The sequence below is a fragment of the Sus scrofa genome, chromosome 3 (assembly GCF_054392235.1).
Source record: "Sus scrofa isolate SSC_HxYL_T2T_F1_AM1 chromosome 3, Sscrofa_HxYL_maternal_Yorkshire_Landrace_v2.0, whole genome shotgun sequence".
Taxonomy (NCBI): domain Eukaryota; kingdom Metazoa; phylum Chordata; class Mammalia; order Artiodactyla; family Suidae; genus Sus; species Sus scrofa.
In genome coordinates, this window is record NC_139385.1 from 137,652,684 (window position 1) to 137,673,121 (window position 20,438).

General features: G+C 37.3%; 1 protein-coding gene across 4 annotated transcripts in view; it reads left to right on the forward strand.

Moving 5' to 3' along the window:
• Positions 1 to 20,438, forward strand: part of ROCK2 (Rho associated coiled-coil containing protein kinase 2) — a 140,709-nt gene that overhangs the window by 66,329 nt on the left and 53,942 nt on the right. For all 4 annotated transcript variants that reach the window (XR_014839563.1, XR_014839562.1, NM_001444354.1 and 1 more), the window contains 2 exon segments: positions 13,873 to 14,010; positions 18,902 to 19,162. Coding sequence is in view for 2 of the 4 variants with exons in the window: in NM_001444354.1 (NP_001431283.1) it covers positions 13,873 to 14,010; positions 18,902 to 19,162 (399 nt within the window). In the remaining 2 variants the exon portion in view is untranslated.

The following is a 20,438-nucleotide window of genomic DNA, read 5'->3' on the forward strand; positions in this document are numbered from 1 at the left end:
TCTCTTTCATTCCTCTATCTTTGCTAGGTTTATTGGACTTGTGGATCAAAATAGTGCAATAGGTGTAATATATAGCTAAAAGGTATTTGAGAAAGATTGATATACTTGAGGATGATATGGAGAAGTGTCAACAAATTAGCATTTGGGTAGCGAGCTTTTAGTAGCTGTATTCTCAGGAGGCTCATGAAAGCATGGATGAGTCCTTAGACAGAGATTCCCCAGGGATGGTTTTAGGGTTTTTTCCTCTCCTACTTAAACATTTTATTAATGACTTGTATAGATGCAATGGTAGCATATTGAATAATTTTGCAAATAAGTTAAAACTGAAGTATGAGGATGATTTTAGGTGAACTAGGGAGTTCCTTGTAGCACAGTGGGTTAAGGATCCAGCGTTGTTACTGAAGCAGCTTGAGCTGCTACTGTTGCATGGATTTAGCCCCTGGCCTGGAACTTCCACGTGCCATGGGTACAGCCACACACACAAAAAAGAAGCGCCAAACCTCAGAAATCGTCAGTTAGGGAGTCACTAGTCCAATAGAAGAAGTGAAATTTAACCAGAATAATGACTTTTACTCAGGTGTGAAGAAATCAAGGAATAGATTGCTTGACAGTCATTATGAATTAAAGAACAAATTTCCTTGAAAGTAAACCAGGCAAGAGTCATTGGTGATATGGCTAGCCAGCAGAGTAAAGAAAGTTTGGACTGCTTTAATAAATTTCTAAGATAATAGGGATAGGTTTCCTCTAATTTGAGATGATTGGGCTGTGCCTGGAATATTTAATTCATTCTAGATACCCTGTTTTAAAAGGCACATTGATGGAGAATACTCAAGGTATGGATGCTCAGAAACTTGAAATAATGCCATCTGAGGTATGGTTGAAGGAATGGAGACATTAATTGGGAGTAGATTTGAGGAATGGGCTGCCTTGGAAAGTAATGAGGTTTTGGTTTTGTTTTATATTTTGTATTTTGTCGCTTCAGCTAGTACAATGCTCTAAGTGGGGAGGGAGATTAGGTTAGGAGATTAGATTACATGATAGTTGGTATGAAAGTTTCTATAAGATAGATTATAAAGTAGTTGAATCCTAGCTCTGCCATGGTCTAACTCAAAGATTGTGATGACTTCAAGCAGGTTTCTTCATCTCTCTGAGTTCCAACCTGTAAAATACAGATAACACCCATGTCATGGGTGGCCTTTATAGGAAACTAAGTGAATTAACAAAGTAAGCCTGGTTATAGTATTCTCTGAGTGTTAACTGTTATTTACTATTATATGTAGAATCATACTACACGTATTTCAAACCCGCAAACTCATGGTTCCTAGTGGGATTCGTTAACCACTGAGCCACAACGGGAACTCCAAAAGGCTTTTATTTTGTTGTTAACTTTCCATCCCGTATTTCATTTTGGCCACAAACATGCAGAAACAGGTGGTTCCCATTCCGTCTCAGCTTAACCTGACTAGTATCCGTGAGGATACAGGTTCAATCCCTGGCCTCACTCAGTGGGTTAAGGATCTGGCATTGCCATGAGTTGTGGTATAGTTTGCCAATGTGGCTCATAATCATTGTTGCTGTGGCTGTGGTGCAGGCCTGCAGCTGCAGCTCCGATTCAACCCCTGGCCTGGGAATTTCCATATATCACAGGTATGGCCCTGAAAAGAAGAAGAAAACAAAAAAATGCAGAAACAAAGTCATCTGATTTTAAAAATGAAAAATATTTTAACATTCTTTTAATCTGATGACCTGCTTGTACATGTTTGTTTTGGCTTTAGTTCTTGCTTCTGTTACCGCAGGCAGGGACTCTTAAGAAGGATGTGATTGAAAAGGAGAAGTCCAAGTGTTTCTCCCATAGCCTTTTAAAGTTGATTTGTGTGTGGTAGATAAATCAGGCAAATATGTAGGGGATGTCTCATATTTGGCACAGTGTTATGTTTTTCTAGTCATTTGAAGAAAGTTTTACAGTACAAATGTGTCTTTCTTTGTGAAAGGCTTTTTCTGGTCTAGCTAAAAATACATCATTATAGGAGCTCCCGCTGTGGCACTGTGGGATTGGCGGCATCTCTGCAGCCTTAGGTTCGATCCCTGGCCTGGCACAGTGGATTTAAAGGATCCTGTGTTGCCGCAGCTGTGGAGTAGGTCGCAACTGCAGCTCGAATCTGATCCCTGGCCCAGGAACTCCATGTGCTGTGGAGCAGCCAAAAAGAAAGAAAGGGGGGAAAAATGATTACAGAGGACCTACCAGTCAGTTTTCACAAAGAAAATTCTCATTGTAAAAGTAACTCTGCTATGCCACAGCGGCTGCACCGTAGTATAAGAGCTAGAGTCAGGCGACTTAGAGTTGAATTCTGGCTCTTTCACTGACTAGCTGTGACTTGAGACAAGTTACTTAATCTTTCCGTACCTCAGTGTCTTACCTGTTAATGTAGATAACCATAGTATTTATACCTCATGGGATTCCTGGGAGAATTAAATGTGACAGTGTATATAAAACATTTGAAATAGTTGCTGGAATATTGAAATGTTCAAGTAAAATTTAGCAATTAATTGTCAGGCTTAAAATGGTACATTTATCCATATTTGTCAATGAAATATTTAATCAGGATCTGTTATGTTCCAGGAGCTGTGCTAGCCTTTAAAGACACAATAACATAGCCTCTATCTTGCTGAAAGTGGTAGTTTTGTGGAGGAGATGAAAAATTTGTGGAGTAAATTTTTTCAGATTGTAATGAACACTATGAAGGAACAGATCTGGATGCTATCAGAGAGAATAATGGAGAGGATGATGTGACTAATTCAGATGGGGGAGTTAGGAAAATTCTTACTGTGAGAAAGTGACATTTGAGGTAAGTTAAAGGAGTTGGCTACATGAAGAAGTGGGGATAGAGTGGGCGTCAAAATGCAGAGGGAACACGTATGAAAATGTCAAGAGTCAGGAAAGTGACAGCTCATTTAATTTATTTGGGTATAGGTTTCCTAATGTGACAAGACATTTCTTGTGGAGTGAAAAGTTCTGTAATTTCAGGAGGGCAAAATTTGTTCAACTTGTTGTCTTTTGTCTTTTTTTTCCTATCTGTAGAAGACATGTACCTTTAATTTATGTTTTATATCATGAAAGGTCTACAGCAGTGGATGATTGTATTTAATATCATTATTTTTTTGGATTCTATTTTTTGTTTTTTAAGCTTTATTAGAATATAGTTGATTTACAAAGTTGTGATAATGGATTCTATTCTTGAGATACTTTATCACATCTCACTTTTATGGAACATAATATGATTTGGTAGAGTATATTAATTAAGAGTATGTCCTCTGGAGCTAGGCTTCTTAACTACCTAACCTCTTTGTGACTCAGTGCCCTCATTTGTAAAATGAAGATAATAATAGTTGATTATTCATAGGTTGCTGTGAGTGTTAAATGAGCTAACATATGGAAAATACCCAGACTAGTACCTGACACCTATAGGTAATACATTGTAGGCTGGAATTGGAGCTTCTGGAGAAGCTGTTAAACTCCTTTCAGTGATTCATATACCAATTTTGCATAGTGGCTTAAAGAAACATTTTTATTTTATTTTTTTATGATTTTTTTTTCTTTTTTTTTGGTCTTTTTGCTATTTCTTGGGCCGCTCCCGCGGCATATGGAGGTTCCCAGGCTAGGGGTTGAATCGGAGCTGTAGCCACCGGCCTACACCAGAGCCACAGCAACGCGGGATCCGAGCCGCGTCTGCAACCTACACCACAGCTCACGGCAACGCCAGATCGTTAACCCACTGAGCAAGGGCAGGGACCGAACCTGCAACCTCATGGTTCCTAGTCGGATTCTTTAACCACTGCGCCACGATGGGAACTCCAAGAAACATTTTTATAGTTAAGGTAATAATGATAAACTTCTTTTTTTTTTTTTTTTTTTTTTTTTTTTTTGTCTTTTGTCTGTTGTTGTTGCTATTTCTTGGGCCGCTCCTGCGGCATATGGAGGTTCCCAGGCTAGGGGTCTAATCGGAACGTAGCCACCAGCCTACGCCAGAGCCACAGCAACGCGGGATCCGAGCCGCGTCTGCCACCTACACCACAGCTCACGGCAACGCCGGATCATTAACCCACTGAGCAAGGGCAGGGACCGAACCCGCAACCTCATGGTTCCTAGTCAGATTCGTTAACCACTGCGCCACGACGGGAACTCCTAATGATAAACTTCTAATAGATTTTTTTTTGGTTGTCTTTTTAGGGCCATACCTGTCGCATATGGAGGTTCCCAGGCTAGAGGTCTAATTGGAGCTGTAGCTGCCGGCCTTCGCCACAGCCACAGCACTGCAGGATCTAAGCCGCGTCTGCAACCTACACCACAGCTCAGGGCAATGCCGAATCAAATAGACATTTTTTGTGTCTTGCTCTGCTTTCTACTTCTGATAACAGTTTCACTGTTGTTCTCTTGATTTGGGATTGGGAAGTGCTGATGGAGACAATACCAAGGCTTGTTAAGTCTTATGCAAATTCGTGCTGTCTGAGCTCACTGGACCACATTATTATTTGGCAGACTGTTTTCTCCATACTTCATATCCTTGTATTTTCACATACCATTCTTACCCTGGTATGGTTATAATAGAATCAACTATGGGACTTTACTAACATACTTATTTTGTTTCATTCTGTTTTCTTTATTTCCCCATTTTTCTGTAACGAGATATATGCAGTATGGGAAGTAAAGATCTATCTAATACAAACTGTTGCCAAATCGATCTTCTTAAATATATTCATTATATTTCTCCTTTGCATCTTAGGGCTCCCTTGCCTAAATGAAACATGAAGTCTTCATCCTGGCCTATAGGCCCTCTTTTAAGACATCACCAATTAATCTTTTTAACCCTTATTTTCCATCATGCTGTTCATTCTGGGCAGGCTATCTTATTTCAAAGCATGCTCTTGTTTACCTGGTGTTCCTCCAAAAATGCTTTGTTCTCTTTCTCTGAGCTCATTTTCAAAGAGATTCCTTTTCTGATTCCTTTTGCCTTCCTCCTACCCTCTAAGTATGTCCTCTCTTGCCTGTATCTTTTAATTATGATTATTTAATTTCTCATATTATGCCTTGTTCTGAAGTTTATATGTATACTTCTTTGAATCCTTTTATTTTTTATTTATTTATGTTTTTGGCCTTGCCTGTGCCAAGTGGAAGTTCCCAGGCCAGGGATCAAACCTGTACCACAGCAGCAACTCAAGCCACTGCAGTGATTTGATGCTTAACCTCCTGAGCGACAAGAGAACTCCTGAATCCTTTTATATCAAAAATTTTTTGAGGGCAGGAACTGTGTCTTTTCAGTACTTTTGGCATTCCTATCAGTTCATTGCTGCTTATCTGAAAATAGTTCACCCATATCTGGGAAGATTATCTTCTTTTAGTCAAGTACAGTTTAGTAGGAATATCTGCAGAGCAGCACAGAGAAAGGGGGAAACTCTTACCATGTAGCCATTTGTCACTTTCGCCAGTGATGTATAGTGCCTGCTGCTAGATCATACCTGTGATTGGATTTTTCTTGTCTTTCTTGTCTCTTTATATCCTGCATAGCACAGAACCTGAAACATAAAAAGTTGTCATTGAAGTGAATTGACTGATTTTTCCTGGTCCTTGGGCTCAGGTGCTTCCTCTGAATCCAGAATGCTGAGGGCACACAGACTCTCGGTGATAGGACTCAAGGCAGATATGAGATGAAGCTCAAGCTTTTTTTTTTTTTAAATCTCCCACTGGCTTGCTTTTAATTTAATTGGCTTTAAACTAAGCTTTTAAAGTGTAACCAACAAAAAGGAAAGGGTGTAGAGGCAGTGATTTTCTGACACTTGTCATGTAAACTCAAATTTTTTTGTATCGTATTTTCTTTTTTTGGAGTAAAATAGACTCCTCGCTGGTTATAAGATTATTTCTGAGTTGTGAAACTTATCTCCCTCCCTCCATGCTTTTGTAAGTTCTTTATTTCCTCATTCAATCTTAGCTACCACAACTAGATCAGACAGAAAGCATGAGGCCATTCTTGCATCTTTAGTGGAAACCTTAGCAGCACACAATAACTGCTCTGGATATGTCAAATAGATGCATTGGATCTTTTTATAAAAATAATCTATTATGATTTTTGAAGCCAAAAATAAAGTTGAAAGCCTCAAATGAGGCTTAGAATTTTCGTTAGAATGATTTTCAAAAGACTTTGCCTACAAGTGTTCTAGGAGATTTAGGTACATTTTAGGATTTTCTAAGCATGTCTTAACTACACTTAGGAATGTTTCATCTACCTAAAAAGTTTTTTTTTTTTCTTCAAAGTATATATTAGCTGTAGAAAACACAAACAAATATTAGAAAATAAAAATTGCAGAGAATTCCATCAGTTGAGATAAAACTGTTAACTCTTTTTGAGCCCCTCTTTTTGTTTTGGTCTTTTTTTTTCATACTCATGATCAATTAGATACCATTTTTGCACTCATTCACTTTTAAAATTAGAAACAAGATACGTTCTTTTCTCTAACAAATGGAAATACTGGATAGAAGCAGCATTTTTGTCCTTTAGGTAATCCTAGACTAGTGACATAGAGGAGATGGATGTAAAGCTTCATAATAGAGCGAACTGGAGTTCCCGTCGTGGCGCAGTGGTTAATGAATCCGACTAGGAACCATGAGGTTGCGGGTTCGGTCCCTGCCCTTGCTGAGCGGGTTAACAATCTGGCGTTGCCGTGAGCTGTGGTGTAGGTTGCAGACGCAGCTCGGATCCTGCGTTGCTGTGGCTCTGGCGTAGGCCGGTGGCTACAGCTCCAGTTGGACCCCTAGCCTGGGAACCTCCATATGCCGTGGGAGCGGCCCAAGAAATAGCAAAAAGGCAAAAAAAAAACAAAACAAAACATAATAGAGTGAACTGAGTTGTCTATGGTAGAGTTAGCTGTCATTTTCATTGAGTGTGTCCTATGTGCTAAGTATTTATATTCATTATCTCTGCAGCAATTTTATGAGATCCGGAAGTAGATAAAGTTACTGAAATTTAAAAAGGTTAAGTGAATTGACCACATAGTTCATAAATAGCTAGGACTTTGGCCCCGGTTTATTGACAGCTACGTCCATGCTTTTAAGTAGTATTCTGTGCAGTGTGATAATGAATAGCTACTGTATCTGTTTATCTATCCATATTGAATAAAGAAGGAGCTAGAAAACCAAGGGGACTATTGCCTCTTAGTGTTTGTTCCGTAGACCAAATCAAAGACCACAAGCTGGTGGTTCCCGACTCTTGTGTTTGTCATGAGCCTGTAAAGGGTCCTGTCACAGAAGTTTAAGTGAAATTCAGGCCTCATTAACTAGAGCATCTAACCAAAATTGTCTTTATTTATTAAAAGTTTACAGATCTCATATAGATATAATTTTGCTGAATTGTTGAATTGGATAATTTAGCGTTGTGTCAACCACTAGGCAGCCTCGCAAATGAAAGTTTCTATTCTGTTCTTAAAGGAGCTTAGGAAGCAGACATGTATACAACTAATTATGTTATTAGATTATTGTAAGCGTTTTGAAAGCACAAAGAGGGAAGCAGTTTTGCGTAAAGAAGCACCAGAAATAAAGTCAATAAGCATTTTTCTCATGTTCAAAAAAGAATTTTATGTCTATGTTTTTATTTGAATGGCCCTTCCTTCTAGGTTTGTTTCTGTTTGGTAAATTCATATACTGAAGATTAATAGTTAAATAAATCTTTAACTATTTCCTATCAGCTGAAAAATATGTTTTAGTGTCTGTTCATAGCTATTCTTTACAGCAGAATTCTTAACACTCTTATGGTCTGAATCAAGCATAAATAATATGGTGGTATAAATTGATTGGCTTATGATTGCTTTTTCTAATTAATTAGGAAACGTAAAAATCTTTTTTGTTTTCGGTTTTTTTTTACTTTATTTAAAAAATATTTTTAAATTATTCAATGAATTTTATTACATTTATAGTTGTACAACAGTCATCACAACCAAATTTTATAGCATTTCCATCCCAAAACCCTCAGTGCATCCCTCAGCCCCCAAGCTGGCTCATTTGAAAAACATAAGTTTTTCAGAGTCTGATTTGGCCTTAGAATAAGTGAATGAAGAGTGGCATACATGGAGAAAGCAAGTATCATAGCTATCTCTTTTTAATAACATTTTAAACTTTTTAAAAAGACATTTAATAGCATTGCTGGAATGAGCATTTGCTTGGAGATAATTTGCTAAGGAAAAATCTGGTCTCTCTGCTGTGGAAGAGATTTCTACTTTTAAGACTAGGTTCTTCATTCCCTTGTTGCACCACATGCCCCGATGTTTTCATGTTGCTTTCCCATGCATTTATTTTCAGCATTCTATAAATGATAGCACACCATACAAATCAAAGGAATTGTTATTCTAGTTGAGTAATTTAGTATAGAAGATGGATCTAATCTGTGACTCTTACCATAACTTACTTGGGCCTCTTTTCATGTAAAGTTACAATATATCAAAATACTTTAAATTTCAAAATATTTAAAAAATAAGTGATATAACCTATTGATATAGTAACCTTCGTAATTATAATTTGGTTAGGCAGTTTTCATCTTGGCTGAATTTTCTTTATATATATTTATATATAAAATATATATTTATATATTTTTAAATATATAAATTTTAAATAATTTTAAATAAATTTAAGTGTACATTTATATATTTATAAATTTATAGTTTATATATTTATAATGTATAAAATGTTTATATAATAAATTTATATATTTTGAATATATATGAATTTAAGTAGATAAATATATATTTTAAAAAATATATATTCAAAATATATATGTGCATATTTTTGTCTTTTTAGCACCATGCCTGTGGCATGTGGAGGTTCCCATGCTAAGGATCGAATCAGAGCTGTAGCTGCCAGCCTTCAGCACAGCCACAGCAGTGTGAGATCCGAGCTGCATCTTCCACCCATACCACAGCTCATAGCAATGCCAGATCCTTAACCTACTGAGCAAGACCAGGGATCAAACCTGCATCCTCATGGATACTAGTCAGGCTTGTTAACCACCGAGCCACAACGGGAACTCCTTATATATACATTTTGTTTGTTATATTAAGTACTGAGAAAGTTACAGCTGAAATTACAGATTTCCCTATTTATTTCTTTAGTTGTGTCAGGTTTTTTTGGGTTTTTTTTCCCTTTTACCACTACATCTGTGGTATAAGGAAGTTCCTGGTGGGGGGTCGAATCAGAGCTGTAGCTGCCGGCCTACACCACAGCCACAGCAACGCTGAATCCAAGGCGCATCTGTGACCTGTGCCACAGCTTGAGGCAATGCCCGATCCTTCACCCACTGAGAGAGGCCAGGGATCAAATCCACATCCTCATGGAGACTGTGTCAGATTCTTAACCCTCTGAGCCACGATGAGAACTCTAGTCATGTCAGTTTTTGCTCTGTGAATTTTTAAGCTTATTTATTTGATGCAAACGTATTTAGAATTTTTTTTTTTTTGTCTTTTTGCTATTTTTTGGGCCACTCCCACGACATGTGGAGCTTCCCAGGCTAGGGGTCCAGTTGGAGCTGTAGCCACCGGCCTACACCAGAGCCACAGCAACGTGGGATCCGAGCCGCATCTGCATCCTACACCACAGCTCACGGCAACGCCGGATCATTAACCCACTGAGCAAGGGCAGGGACCGAACCCGCAACCTCATGGTTCCTAGTCGGATTCGTTAACCACTACGCCACGACGGGAACTCCCGTATTTAGAATTTTTATGCCTTCCTGATGACGTAGACTCTTTTTTTTTTTTTTTTTTTGGTCTTTTTTTTTGTTGTTGTTATTGTTGTTGTTGCTGTTTCTTGGGCCGCTCCTGCAGCATATGGAGGTTCCCAGGCTAGGGGTTGAATCGGAGCTGTAGCCACCGGCCTACGCCAGAGCCACAGCAACGCGGGATCCGAGCCGCGTCTGCAACCTACACCACAGCTCACGGCAACGCCAGATCGTTAACCCACTGAGCAAGGGCAGGGACCGAACCCGCAACCTCATGGTTCCTAGTCGGATTCGTTAACCACTGCGCCACGATGGGCACTCCTGTAGACTCTTTTTATCTGAATTATCCCCTTTTTCTCTTTGCCTTGAAATCTACTTTGTCTCTTGTTAATACTGTTCTGTCAGCTATTTTATACTTGCTGTTTGCATGGTATATCTTTCTTTGTCTTAATTTTACTCATTTTTCTCTTTATTCTTCAGATTGATTTGTATTCCAGTTCATTGAATGTCCTATATCTCCTCTGTTAAGCCCTTCCAAAGAATTTTCCATTTTAGTTATTTTTCAGTTAAAGAATTTGCAATTGGTTCTTTTTTTTTTTTTTTTTTTTTTTTTTTTTTGGTCTTCTTAGGGCTACACCTGTGGCATATGGAGGTTCCAGGGTAGGAGTCAAGTCAGAGATAGAGCCACTGGCCTAAGCCCCAGTCACAGCAACGCGGGTTCCGAGCCTTGTCTGTGGCCTACATCACAGCTCACGGCAATGCTGGATCCTTAACCCACTGAGCAGGGACAAGGATCAAACCTGCGTCCTCATGGATCTAGTCAGGTTCGTTATCACTGAGCCACGTCAGGAACTCTTGTGCCTATAAACTCTACTCCCCTTTTGGTCTTTTAGGGTTTGGTGTTAATAGGTTTGGTTAGGTAGTGCTAGAGTAGGACTTGCTTTAGAACATGTTTTTTTCTCCTAAGATGTCTCACTTGGATAACTAGGAAATTATTAAGGTTTCTCTAGTCCTTTTGGCTGGAAATCAATTATCCCTGCTGTGCTGTTTAACATCTGGTGTCTCTGTTCTGTTATCAACCCCATGGCAGTTGCTCTTGTATTTACTCTTTAGTATTTACTCTTTAGATAATCCCTACCTTTACTGAGCTTACCATCTAATACAGGGACTCAGCTAATACAAGGAAACAACATTAAAAAACGGGGGAGTTCCTCTTGTGGCTCAGCAGATTAAGGACATGATGTTGTCTATGAGGATGCAGGTTCCATCCCTGGCCTCGCTCAGCCGGTCAAGGATCTGGCATTGCCATAAGCTGTGGCGTAGGTCACAGATGCAGCTCAGATCCAATGTGGGTGTGGCTGTGTGGCATATGCTTCAGCTGCAGCTGTGATTTGACGCCTGGTCCGGGAACTTCCATATGCCATCAGTGTGGCTGTACAAAGGCGGGGGGGTGGGGGTGGGGGGAGAAGTTATGTCATCCTCTAGGAAGAAAATAAATTGAGTTCTAGGATAGAGAACAGTGAGGCTATTTCCACCATATCTTCAGTTCTTTCCTTCACTCTAGTATTGAACCCCTCAAAGTTATCCATGAGAGCTGGAAGCAACTTCTAAACTCTTGTTAATGTTTGGAAGAACTTGGGCTCTCTTTCCATAAATCACAGATGTTCTTCATGACATCTGGAAAGGTGAATCCTTCCCAGAATATTTTTAGTTGAATTTGCCCAAGATCCGTTAGAGAAATCACTTTATGGAAGCTATAGCCTTATAGAATATAATAATGAGACTTGAAAGTCAGGATGATTCTTTAATGCTTGGGCTGCAGAATGAATATTGGGTTAGTAGGCATGAAAACAACATTAACAGCATTCTACATCTTTAGTAGAGGTCTTGCATGACTAGGTGCTTGGTCAATGAGCAGTAATAATTGGAAAGGAATCTCTTTTTCTGAGCACAGGTCTCAAATTATTGAGACCTTAATGGGCTTCAAATACTCAGCCATGTTGTCAAGAGATGCGCTGTCATCTTTCTAGGCTTTGTTGTTCCATTTATAGAGAACAGATAGTAGATTTAGCATAATTCTTACGGGCTATGGGATTTTCAGAATGGTGAAAAAGAATTGGCTTTATTAGTTCCTAATATGAGAGTCAGCCTGTATTTTGAAGCTTTGAAGCCAGGTATTTACTTTTCTAACTGTGAAAGTCCTAGATGGCATTTTCTTCCAATATATGCTTGTTTCATCTGTGTTGAAGATCTGTTGTTGAGAGTAGCCACCTTTATTAGTTATTTCATTTAGATCTTTTGGGTGACTTGTTTCAGCTCCTACATCAGCACTTGCTGCTTCACTTTGCTCTTTGATGTTTTGGAGAAAGTTCATGGGGAGCCAACCTCTGCTGGCTTCAGTCTTCCCTTCTGCACCTTCCTTACTTCCTTCAGCCTTCATAGCATTGAAGAGATTTAGAGACTTGCTCTGGATTAGGGTTTAGCTTATGAAAATGTTATGGTTGGTTTGATCTTCTCTTCAGACACCAAAATTTTCTCCATGTCAGGAACAAAGTTTTTTTGCTTTCTTATCATTTATGTGTTCGCTAGAGTAGCGCTTTTAATTTCTTTCAAGAATTTTTTTTTTTTGCATTCACTACTTAGCTAACTGGCACTAGAGGCCTAAGCTTTCATCCAGTCTTGGCTTTCAGTATGCCTTTTTCACTGAGCTTAATTATTTCTAGCTTTTGCTTTAAAATGAAAGATATACAGCCCTTCCTTTCACTAGAATACTTACAGACCTTTGTGGGGTTATTAATAGGCCCAATTTCCATATTGTGTCTCAGAGAAGAGGAGGCCCAAGGTAAGGGGAAGAGACTGTGAGCAACTGACCAATGGAGCAGTCACAACACAGCCATTTATTGATTAAATTCATTGTCTTATATAAGCATCATTTGTTGCACCTCAAAACAATTACTGGTCACAGATCTCCATAACAAGTGTAATAACATTGAAAAAGTCTGAAATATTGGGAGAATTACCAAAATGTGATACAGAGACATGAAGTGAGCAAATGCTGTTGGAAAATGGCATCAGTAGACTTACTCAACTCAGGGTTGCCATAAACCTTCAATTTGTAAAAATTGTAATATCTACAGAGTGCAATAAATCAAAGTGCAGTAAAACACAGTATGCCTGTGAAAAAGGTCAGACCAAGGTGGCATCAGTGGAGGTAGTTAGAAATGGTTGGAGTCTAAAACTATTTGAAGGTAGGACTGTTGTGATTTGCTGGTGAGTTTTATGAGCTGTATGAGAAAAAGAGGAGCCAGTGTTTTAGCCAGAGTATTTAGAAGAATGAAGATGCCATTTACTGAAATAGAGAAGACTCTATGAGGAATAAATTGGGGGTGAAAATTTGGAGTTCCGTTTTGGACATCCCGTTAGATATCCAAGTATACATGTGAATAATTATTGTTTATTATTAATTATTCAATAGATGTTAATTATTATAATCATTCTTTAAAATATTTATTGGCTCTGTGGCAGAGTTTGCTATGTTATAGTCTGTGATTAAAACAGTAAAAGTAGATGCTGTCCTTGCCCTTGTGAAATTAACAGTCTAATGAAAAGGATAAGAATTGATCATATAACCATATTATTGGTAGTTTTCCCCTTAAAAAATAGCCTTTTAAATAGGATACCTAGAAAAAAATAAGGATAACTTTACAAAATTACAAATAACTCTTGATGTCTAAATTTATTAGGTTCTTATGTTCAAATTGTGAGGGATACATGTTTCTCAATACATGTTTCTGTAAGTTTCTCATTGAGCAACACCTTATTCTTACAGTTGGTTAGCTTAATTAACATGAGGGAATGAAGCTTCAGGAACTCAGTTTTATTTAAATGAAATGAAATAGTTACATATTGAATCTGGCATTTAAAGGTATATCTTTCATAAAATATTTAGGCTGTTGGGAATTTTCTCCTTTTTTGTATGCTTTTATTTTTTATTAGTTAGTGAAGGATCGTTTTGTTTTGTAACTAAAGTCTTTAAGATGAGTATTATAGTATGAATCTGTTCACCTTTTTTTCATAAAATCAAGGTATTAATTCTTGTGTTCTAAAAAATCAACAGGTTCGTCATAAGGCATCACAGAAGGTTTATGCTATGAAGCTTCTTAGTAAGTTTGAAATGATAAAAAGATCAGATTCTGCTTTTTTCTGGGAGGAAAGAGATATTATGGCCTTTGCCAACAGTCCCTGGGTGGTTCAGGTAAGCCTACTAATTTTTAAAAACTTATTTCCCTTTCTTGTAAGTGCCTGTTATTCATAAGAATTGAGTTTTTCATACTAAAAGATCTGTATCTCACTGATATAATAACAGTGCAGTTATTTTTGATGATTGGATTCATTATACTTGCTTAATCTTCCTAACAGCATGTCATATAGACATGACATGTCATATGTAAATTGTTGTATAGATGCACCTGTCACTTGCAACTTTCACTTTTTTAATTTCTTTGTAAAGAATTGGATTGATTACCAGTGTACCATTGTTCCCTGCCTACTCTTTCTCCTGATTTACATACTAGAAACAATGGTTAGCTTATCTTAAAAAGGGGGCAAATTCTACATTAAAAGTTTTGAAAATTCTTCTGCAGTCCTTTATATATTACCAACAATGTAAGGCAGTGTTGGGATTCCTAATTTAGCCTCTTGGATTTGATTGTAAAGTAAGGAATTTATGGTTCTGTTTTGCTTCCTTTTCAATTATATTCCTCACTAGCTTTGCTTCTTTAAAGTATTTTTTGTACCAAGAGCTAATAATGCAAACATTTTGATCTAATGTCATGAGTAATATTAGGTATATACCAAAGCATATTTAGAATGCTAAATGATCCTGAGTTTGATGCCATGTTTGTGGAAGGTGATTTGGAGGTAAAAGTTTTGCCACATTGATGATTATGTCATTTAAAAACTTATTACTCTGCTTTTTTTATGATGTTGAACCTCAACCCTTCCCCTCCTCACTTTATTTTTTTTAAGTGTAGCTTGTGAATAGGAATTCTGATATGTTCCGTTAACACTAATATTTCTGTAGCAAACTATATATCATGATAATTTACTTGATTAAGAACTGATGGTAGCAAAGTAAGGTATTAGTCCACTTTTAGCTTTATAGTGCCTTTGCAGTTTCAGATTCATTGCCAGTTCTAGTTTATCATTTTGTTTGCTGATGTCTTTGATCCCTAATTCTGGAGAGAGGACCGTTATAAAAGTGTATATTGAGATAGAGAGTTAATGGGCTGTGAAAGCAAATCAGTAGTGAAACATGGCGCGCTTGAAAAAGTAGTAGATTAGAATCCTAATTTTCATTTGTTTACCTCTAGTAAAGGATAATGGTTTATGGTACCATGTACCATTGTATTATTAATATGTATGAAATGTGTAACTTTTTGGAAAAACGTCAAAATAACTGACTTATTTCTGTTTATTTTGTTCAGCGATTTTCAGTATATTCATAGAGTTGTGCATTCATCACTACTACCCAATTATAGAACATTTTTCACAAAAAGAAACCCTGAAGAGATTAGCAGTTATTCTCTAAACTTCCCTGCTCAGTGGCAACCACTAATCTGCTTTCTGTGTCTGTGGATTTCCTTATTCTGGACATTTCATAAAAATGGGACCATAAAATATGTGGTCTTTTGTGGCATCTTTACTTAGCATGACATTTTCAATACTCATTCATGTTATACAGTATATCAGTACTTCATTCCTTTTTATGACTGAATAATTTATTGTATGGATATACCACGTTTTATTTCTTTATCAGTTAATGGACACTTGGGTTGTTTCTACTTTTTGGCTATTATGAATAATGTTGCTGCAAGTTTTGTTTCATGTGGATTTTGGCACATATGCGCACACATTCCTGTTAGGGATCTACCTTGCAGTGAAAAAAGTGGGTCATAGGATATACCTATAATCAATTTCAGTAGATTATTTCAAACAATATTCTAAATCTCAGTCGTTGTTTCTTTTTTTTTTTTTGTCTTTTTAGGGCCACACCCATAGCATATGGAGGTTCCCTGGCTAGGGGTCTAATTGGAGCTATAGCTGCCAGTCTACACCAGAGCTACAGCAATGCCAGATCCGAGCCACGTCTGTGACCTACACCACAGCTCACGGCAATGCCGGATCCTTAACCAGGGATCAAACCCGCAACCTCATGGTTCCTAGTTGGATTTGTTTCCGCTGAGCCATGATGGGAATTCCTCAGTCCTTGTTTCTTAATGGCTGTTTAATATTTAATTGTATGAAGGCCTGCATAATTTGTTACTGTATTCTTTTTGAAAGTAGCTCTTTTCATTTTCTTATATAAATTATGGTGCAGTATAAATTTTTGACCCATCTGTATTTTTAAGAGAATATTCTTAGTGTGATTTGAATTCAGTAGATGAATATTGGTACTTTTTTTTTTTTTTTTTTTTTTGCTTTTTAGGGTCACACCTGCAGCATATGGAAGTTCCCAGGCTAGGGGTCAAATTGGAGCTGCAGCTGCCAGCCCCAGCCCCAGCCCCAGCCCCAGCCCCAGCAACAGGGGAACCGAACCTCCTCTGTGACTCGCACCACAGCTCACAGCAATGCTGGATCCTTAACTCACTGAGTGAGATCAGCGGTTGAACCTGTATCCTCATGGATACTAGTTGGGATCGTAATAACCCTCTGAGTCGCAATGGGAACTTCCGTTGTATTTTTGATATTATAAATCTTTGCCTAATCCAAGATCGTAAAGATTTTTCTTCTTTGTTTTTTCATAATATTTTAATAGTTTTGACTCATAAATTTAGTTCTGTGATCTATTTTAAGTTTTGAGTATGATGTGAAGTAAGCGTCTAAAAATGTTTTTTTTCTCTGTGAATATCTAATTGTTCAAACACCATTTGTTGAAAAGATTTCTTTCCCCACTAAATTGCTCTGGCACCTTCGTAAAAGAAAAAAAAAATCTATTGACATATAAATATAAGGGTTAATTACAGGCTGTCAGTTCTGTTCCATTGCTCTGTATGTCTGTTCTTGTACTGTACCAGTACTGTGCGGGTGACAGTTTTGTATTGAGTTTCGAAATTGGGAAATAGAAGTCCTTCTGCTTTGTTGTATTTCAAGATAGTTTTGGGTCTTCTAGGTTAATTTTATTTCCATATACATTTTATTATCAGTTTTTTGATTTCTGGAAAATACTTGCTAGAATTTAGAGTTTGCATTGATCCTGTTGATCAGTTTGGAGAGAATTGCCGTCTTTATAGTAATAGCGTCTCTCTCTCTCACGAACACACACACTTTCTCAATTTGGTAACCAGCCTCTTAATACCTTTTTAGGTATCCCTTCCTGCCCTACCTCTCATCACCTTGCATTTTAAAATTATTCTGATTTTGGCTTGTGTCTCTCAATTTTTGTATCAGTAATCATACTTAATAAGTTTTTCTAGAGTCTTTATTTGCCCCTTTTTCTGTGTCTCACATGATCCTCTTATTTGGACTTACTCATTCTGTCAAACTGTGTTCTTAAACAGTTCTTTCAGAAGTGGTTTGTTATCAGATTTCTAAGAATATGCATGATGTAATACATAATTATTTTGCCGTCTCATTGGTTTTTTAAAACTGCCATATTCTAGGATCAAAATCATTTCTCTCATAATTTTGAAGATACAGCTCTGGTTTTTTTTTTTTTTTTTTTTTTTTTGTATTCTGTGTTAGCTGAGATGTTTGTTGACTACATGATATGTGTTTTTGTACGTAGGGTACCTATTGTCTTTGGCAACTTAGGATTTTTCTGCCAGATTTCTGAGAGTTAAGCATTGGCTGTCTTAGTTTCCCTATGTTTCATTTGAGGTCCTTTCAGTCTTAGATTTTTTTACTTTATTCATTTCTAGAAATTTTTTGTTTGCTGTTTCTTACTTTCGTTTTCTTCTGGTCTGTGTTTTCTCTCCCAGAATGCTTTTAGATAGATTTGGAGCTTTGCTAACTTTGCTCTTTTTCACCTCTGAATCCTTCAGTGTGTCAGAGAAAGTTAAATTTTGCTCAATTTTCCAACTGTATAATTTGTTTTTCTCTTATCATCAGTTGTATATTGAATTCCAAAGCTCTAGATTTTTCCGTATCAGCCTGTTGTTTAATTGATATGACTTGTGACTTTTTTATGACTTTATGGGAATTTTAATTTTTATATTTGTAAGCTGTTCTTAGTTTGTCCTACTTAAGTTTTGCCTCTGTTTCATGATACTGATTTTTCTTAAATGTTGATTCCTGGTTTTGTTCTTTTTCCTATTCATTTGTGGAAATATTTTCTATTTGCATTGTTTGCTTTTAGGAGGGGTGGGACATGTTGTTGGGTGGGAGGTAGAGTTATCTTTCCTTCTGAATTTGTGGTTTCTGTCATCTCTCCAGGGGGTTAGTAGCAGCCTAGCTTGGTATCCTATTTCTCTGGCCCCAATGCCACGGCTTTAGTCTGAGTACAGGTAACACTACCACTTGCTGTTTGTTATGAACAAGGTGATGGGGAAGGGAAGAGAGGAGAGGGCCTGTTCCGAATGTGGCTGAAAGTTACTCTTCCCGCTGGAGTGGGTCTTACTCCCTCTTCTGGGGTCTCTCAGATCTGGCATCTTAACCCTTAACCTCCTCAGCTTTCTCCTCTGTGCTCCTACCTCCTCAGCGCTCTTCATGAGTTATGTCCAGTAATTTGTTTTCAGAAAGTTGGACTTTTCTTATTATGGATTCTTTTGTCATTCTTTCACCTTTTATGTTCCTCATTTGTATTCTGGTTCTCTTTTTAAAATATCTCTATTTAGATTCCTGTATTCTCCAAGAGGGAAAATGATCATTTATGCATATTTTGATAGTAAACATGAAGAAACTACCCATACAAGAGTTTTATCAGACAACTGTTTTTCCGTAAAAGATGTCCAAATCTAAAAATCAAAAATTTCGTGACATTCGACTTTGTTTTGATTGTACAATAATTTGTCTTTTGCAGTGATAATAATAGTTTTGGGGTTTTGTTCTGTTAATGGTTTTAACTATCCTCCCTCCCCTCTTCCTCCCTCCCTTCCTCCTGTCTTCCCTCCTTCCAAAAAACTTTTTTCCCTTGTTTTGTTTTCCAGCTTTTTTGTGCCTTTCAAGATGATAAGTATCTATACATGGTAATGGAGTACATGCCTGGTGGAGACCTTGTGAACCTCATGAGTAACTACGATGTACCTGAAAAATGGGCCAAGTTTTATACTGCCGAAGTTGTTCTTGCTTTGGATGCCATACACTCCATGGGTTTAATTCACAGAGATGTGAAGCCTGACAACATGCTTTTGGATAAACATGGACATCTAAAATTAGCAGATTTTGGCACATGTATGAAGATGGATGAAGTAAGTAACAAGCAAGTTAAAAAAAGTGCTAGTTTTTGGAGAGATAAAAATAAAAGAACACTTCAAATCTGAACTTACAGTTTCAAACAAAGATAAATTTAGTTTTGCTAACTGTGTGATGACTCACACAGGATAGTCAAATCAGAACATGTCCTTTACTCATCATTCATCTAGCTATAGAATTCTTTATTTGTAGACGTGGTCAATCAAGAGAAATTAGAAATCAGATAACTGGTTATCAGATACTTATTGTTCTCATAGAATCCCGACAGACCTTTGCTGCCAGTCAAAACTGATTCATGTTTATAGTGGTCGAGGTGGAGAAGTAGGACATAGCATGTAAATGAAGGTACATGGACATTTCTATCACCATTATTGTTTCTGTATTTTTCCTGTAAAAAAAGAGGTAAGGTAGAAATTTACCAACTCCTACCAACCCCATCTGTTTATTCACCCACATAGAATACATTTGGAGGCATCATCTGTTGCTATGCTTTACCTATTGAGAAATTCATATTATGATTAATAGATTCAGTAACATAAACCTCGTAGCTAACTCTGATGTTGATTTTTGTTGCAAAATTTATATCTCTTATCTTTTTCTCTGTAAGTGTGCAATGATTCCTGGCAGTAATTCCTGTTAGGGAGAGATCATGTTTTATTTCCTATGTATTTTTGTTAATTACGTTGTCAAGGTTCTATTTTTGATTAAGCTGATTTCTTTTTCTCTTTTCTTCTTAAGTTATTTATGCCACCTGTGTGATTTTCACTTTCATTGCTGGTCCTACCACCATCAGTGATCCATATTCTTCCAAACTCGGCTCAGATTTTTACTTCATGTAGAACGTTTTCCCTGATAAACCCAACCTGACTGATCGCTCGCTCTCCTGTCATAACATCCATAATGTTACTTAGAATTTGTGCCGCACTTGACAGGCGACGTCCATCTGTGTAGGTTTGTAGGGCCTGTCTCCCCACCTGAACTTAATATCCCTTTGGTCTTCCTCACAGAGTATTGCTGTGCTTTATTCTGCGCACAGTAATCATTGTTTAGTAGATGAGCAGTATTTGATTGTACTCAAAGCTCCCTCTTGTGGTGTTTATCATAATATAGTATGAAGTGGTTGACAGTGAAAATTATCTTTAATAAAAATAAAGTTTGAAATAATTTTCTAATAAAATGCTAAACTTTTTTTATGTCTGTTAAATATAATGACTGATGTTTATGTGCTGCACTTCCGTGAGTGTATTCTGATTTTCGTTAAACCAAAAACCT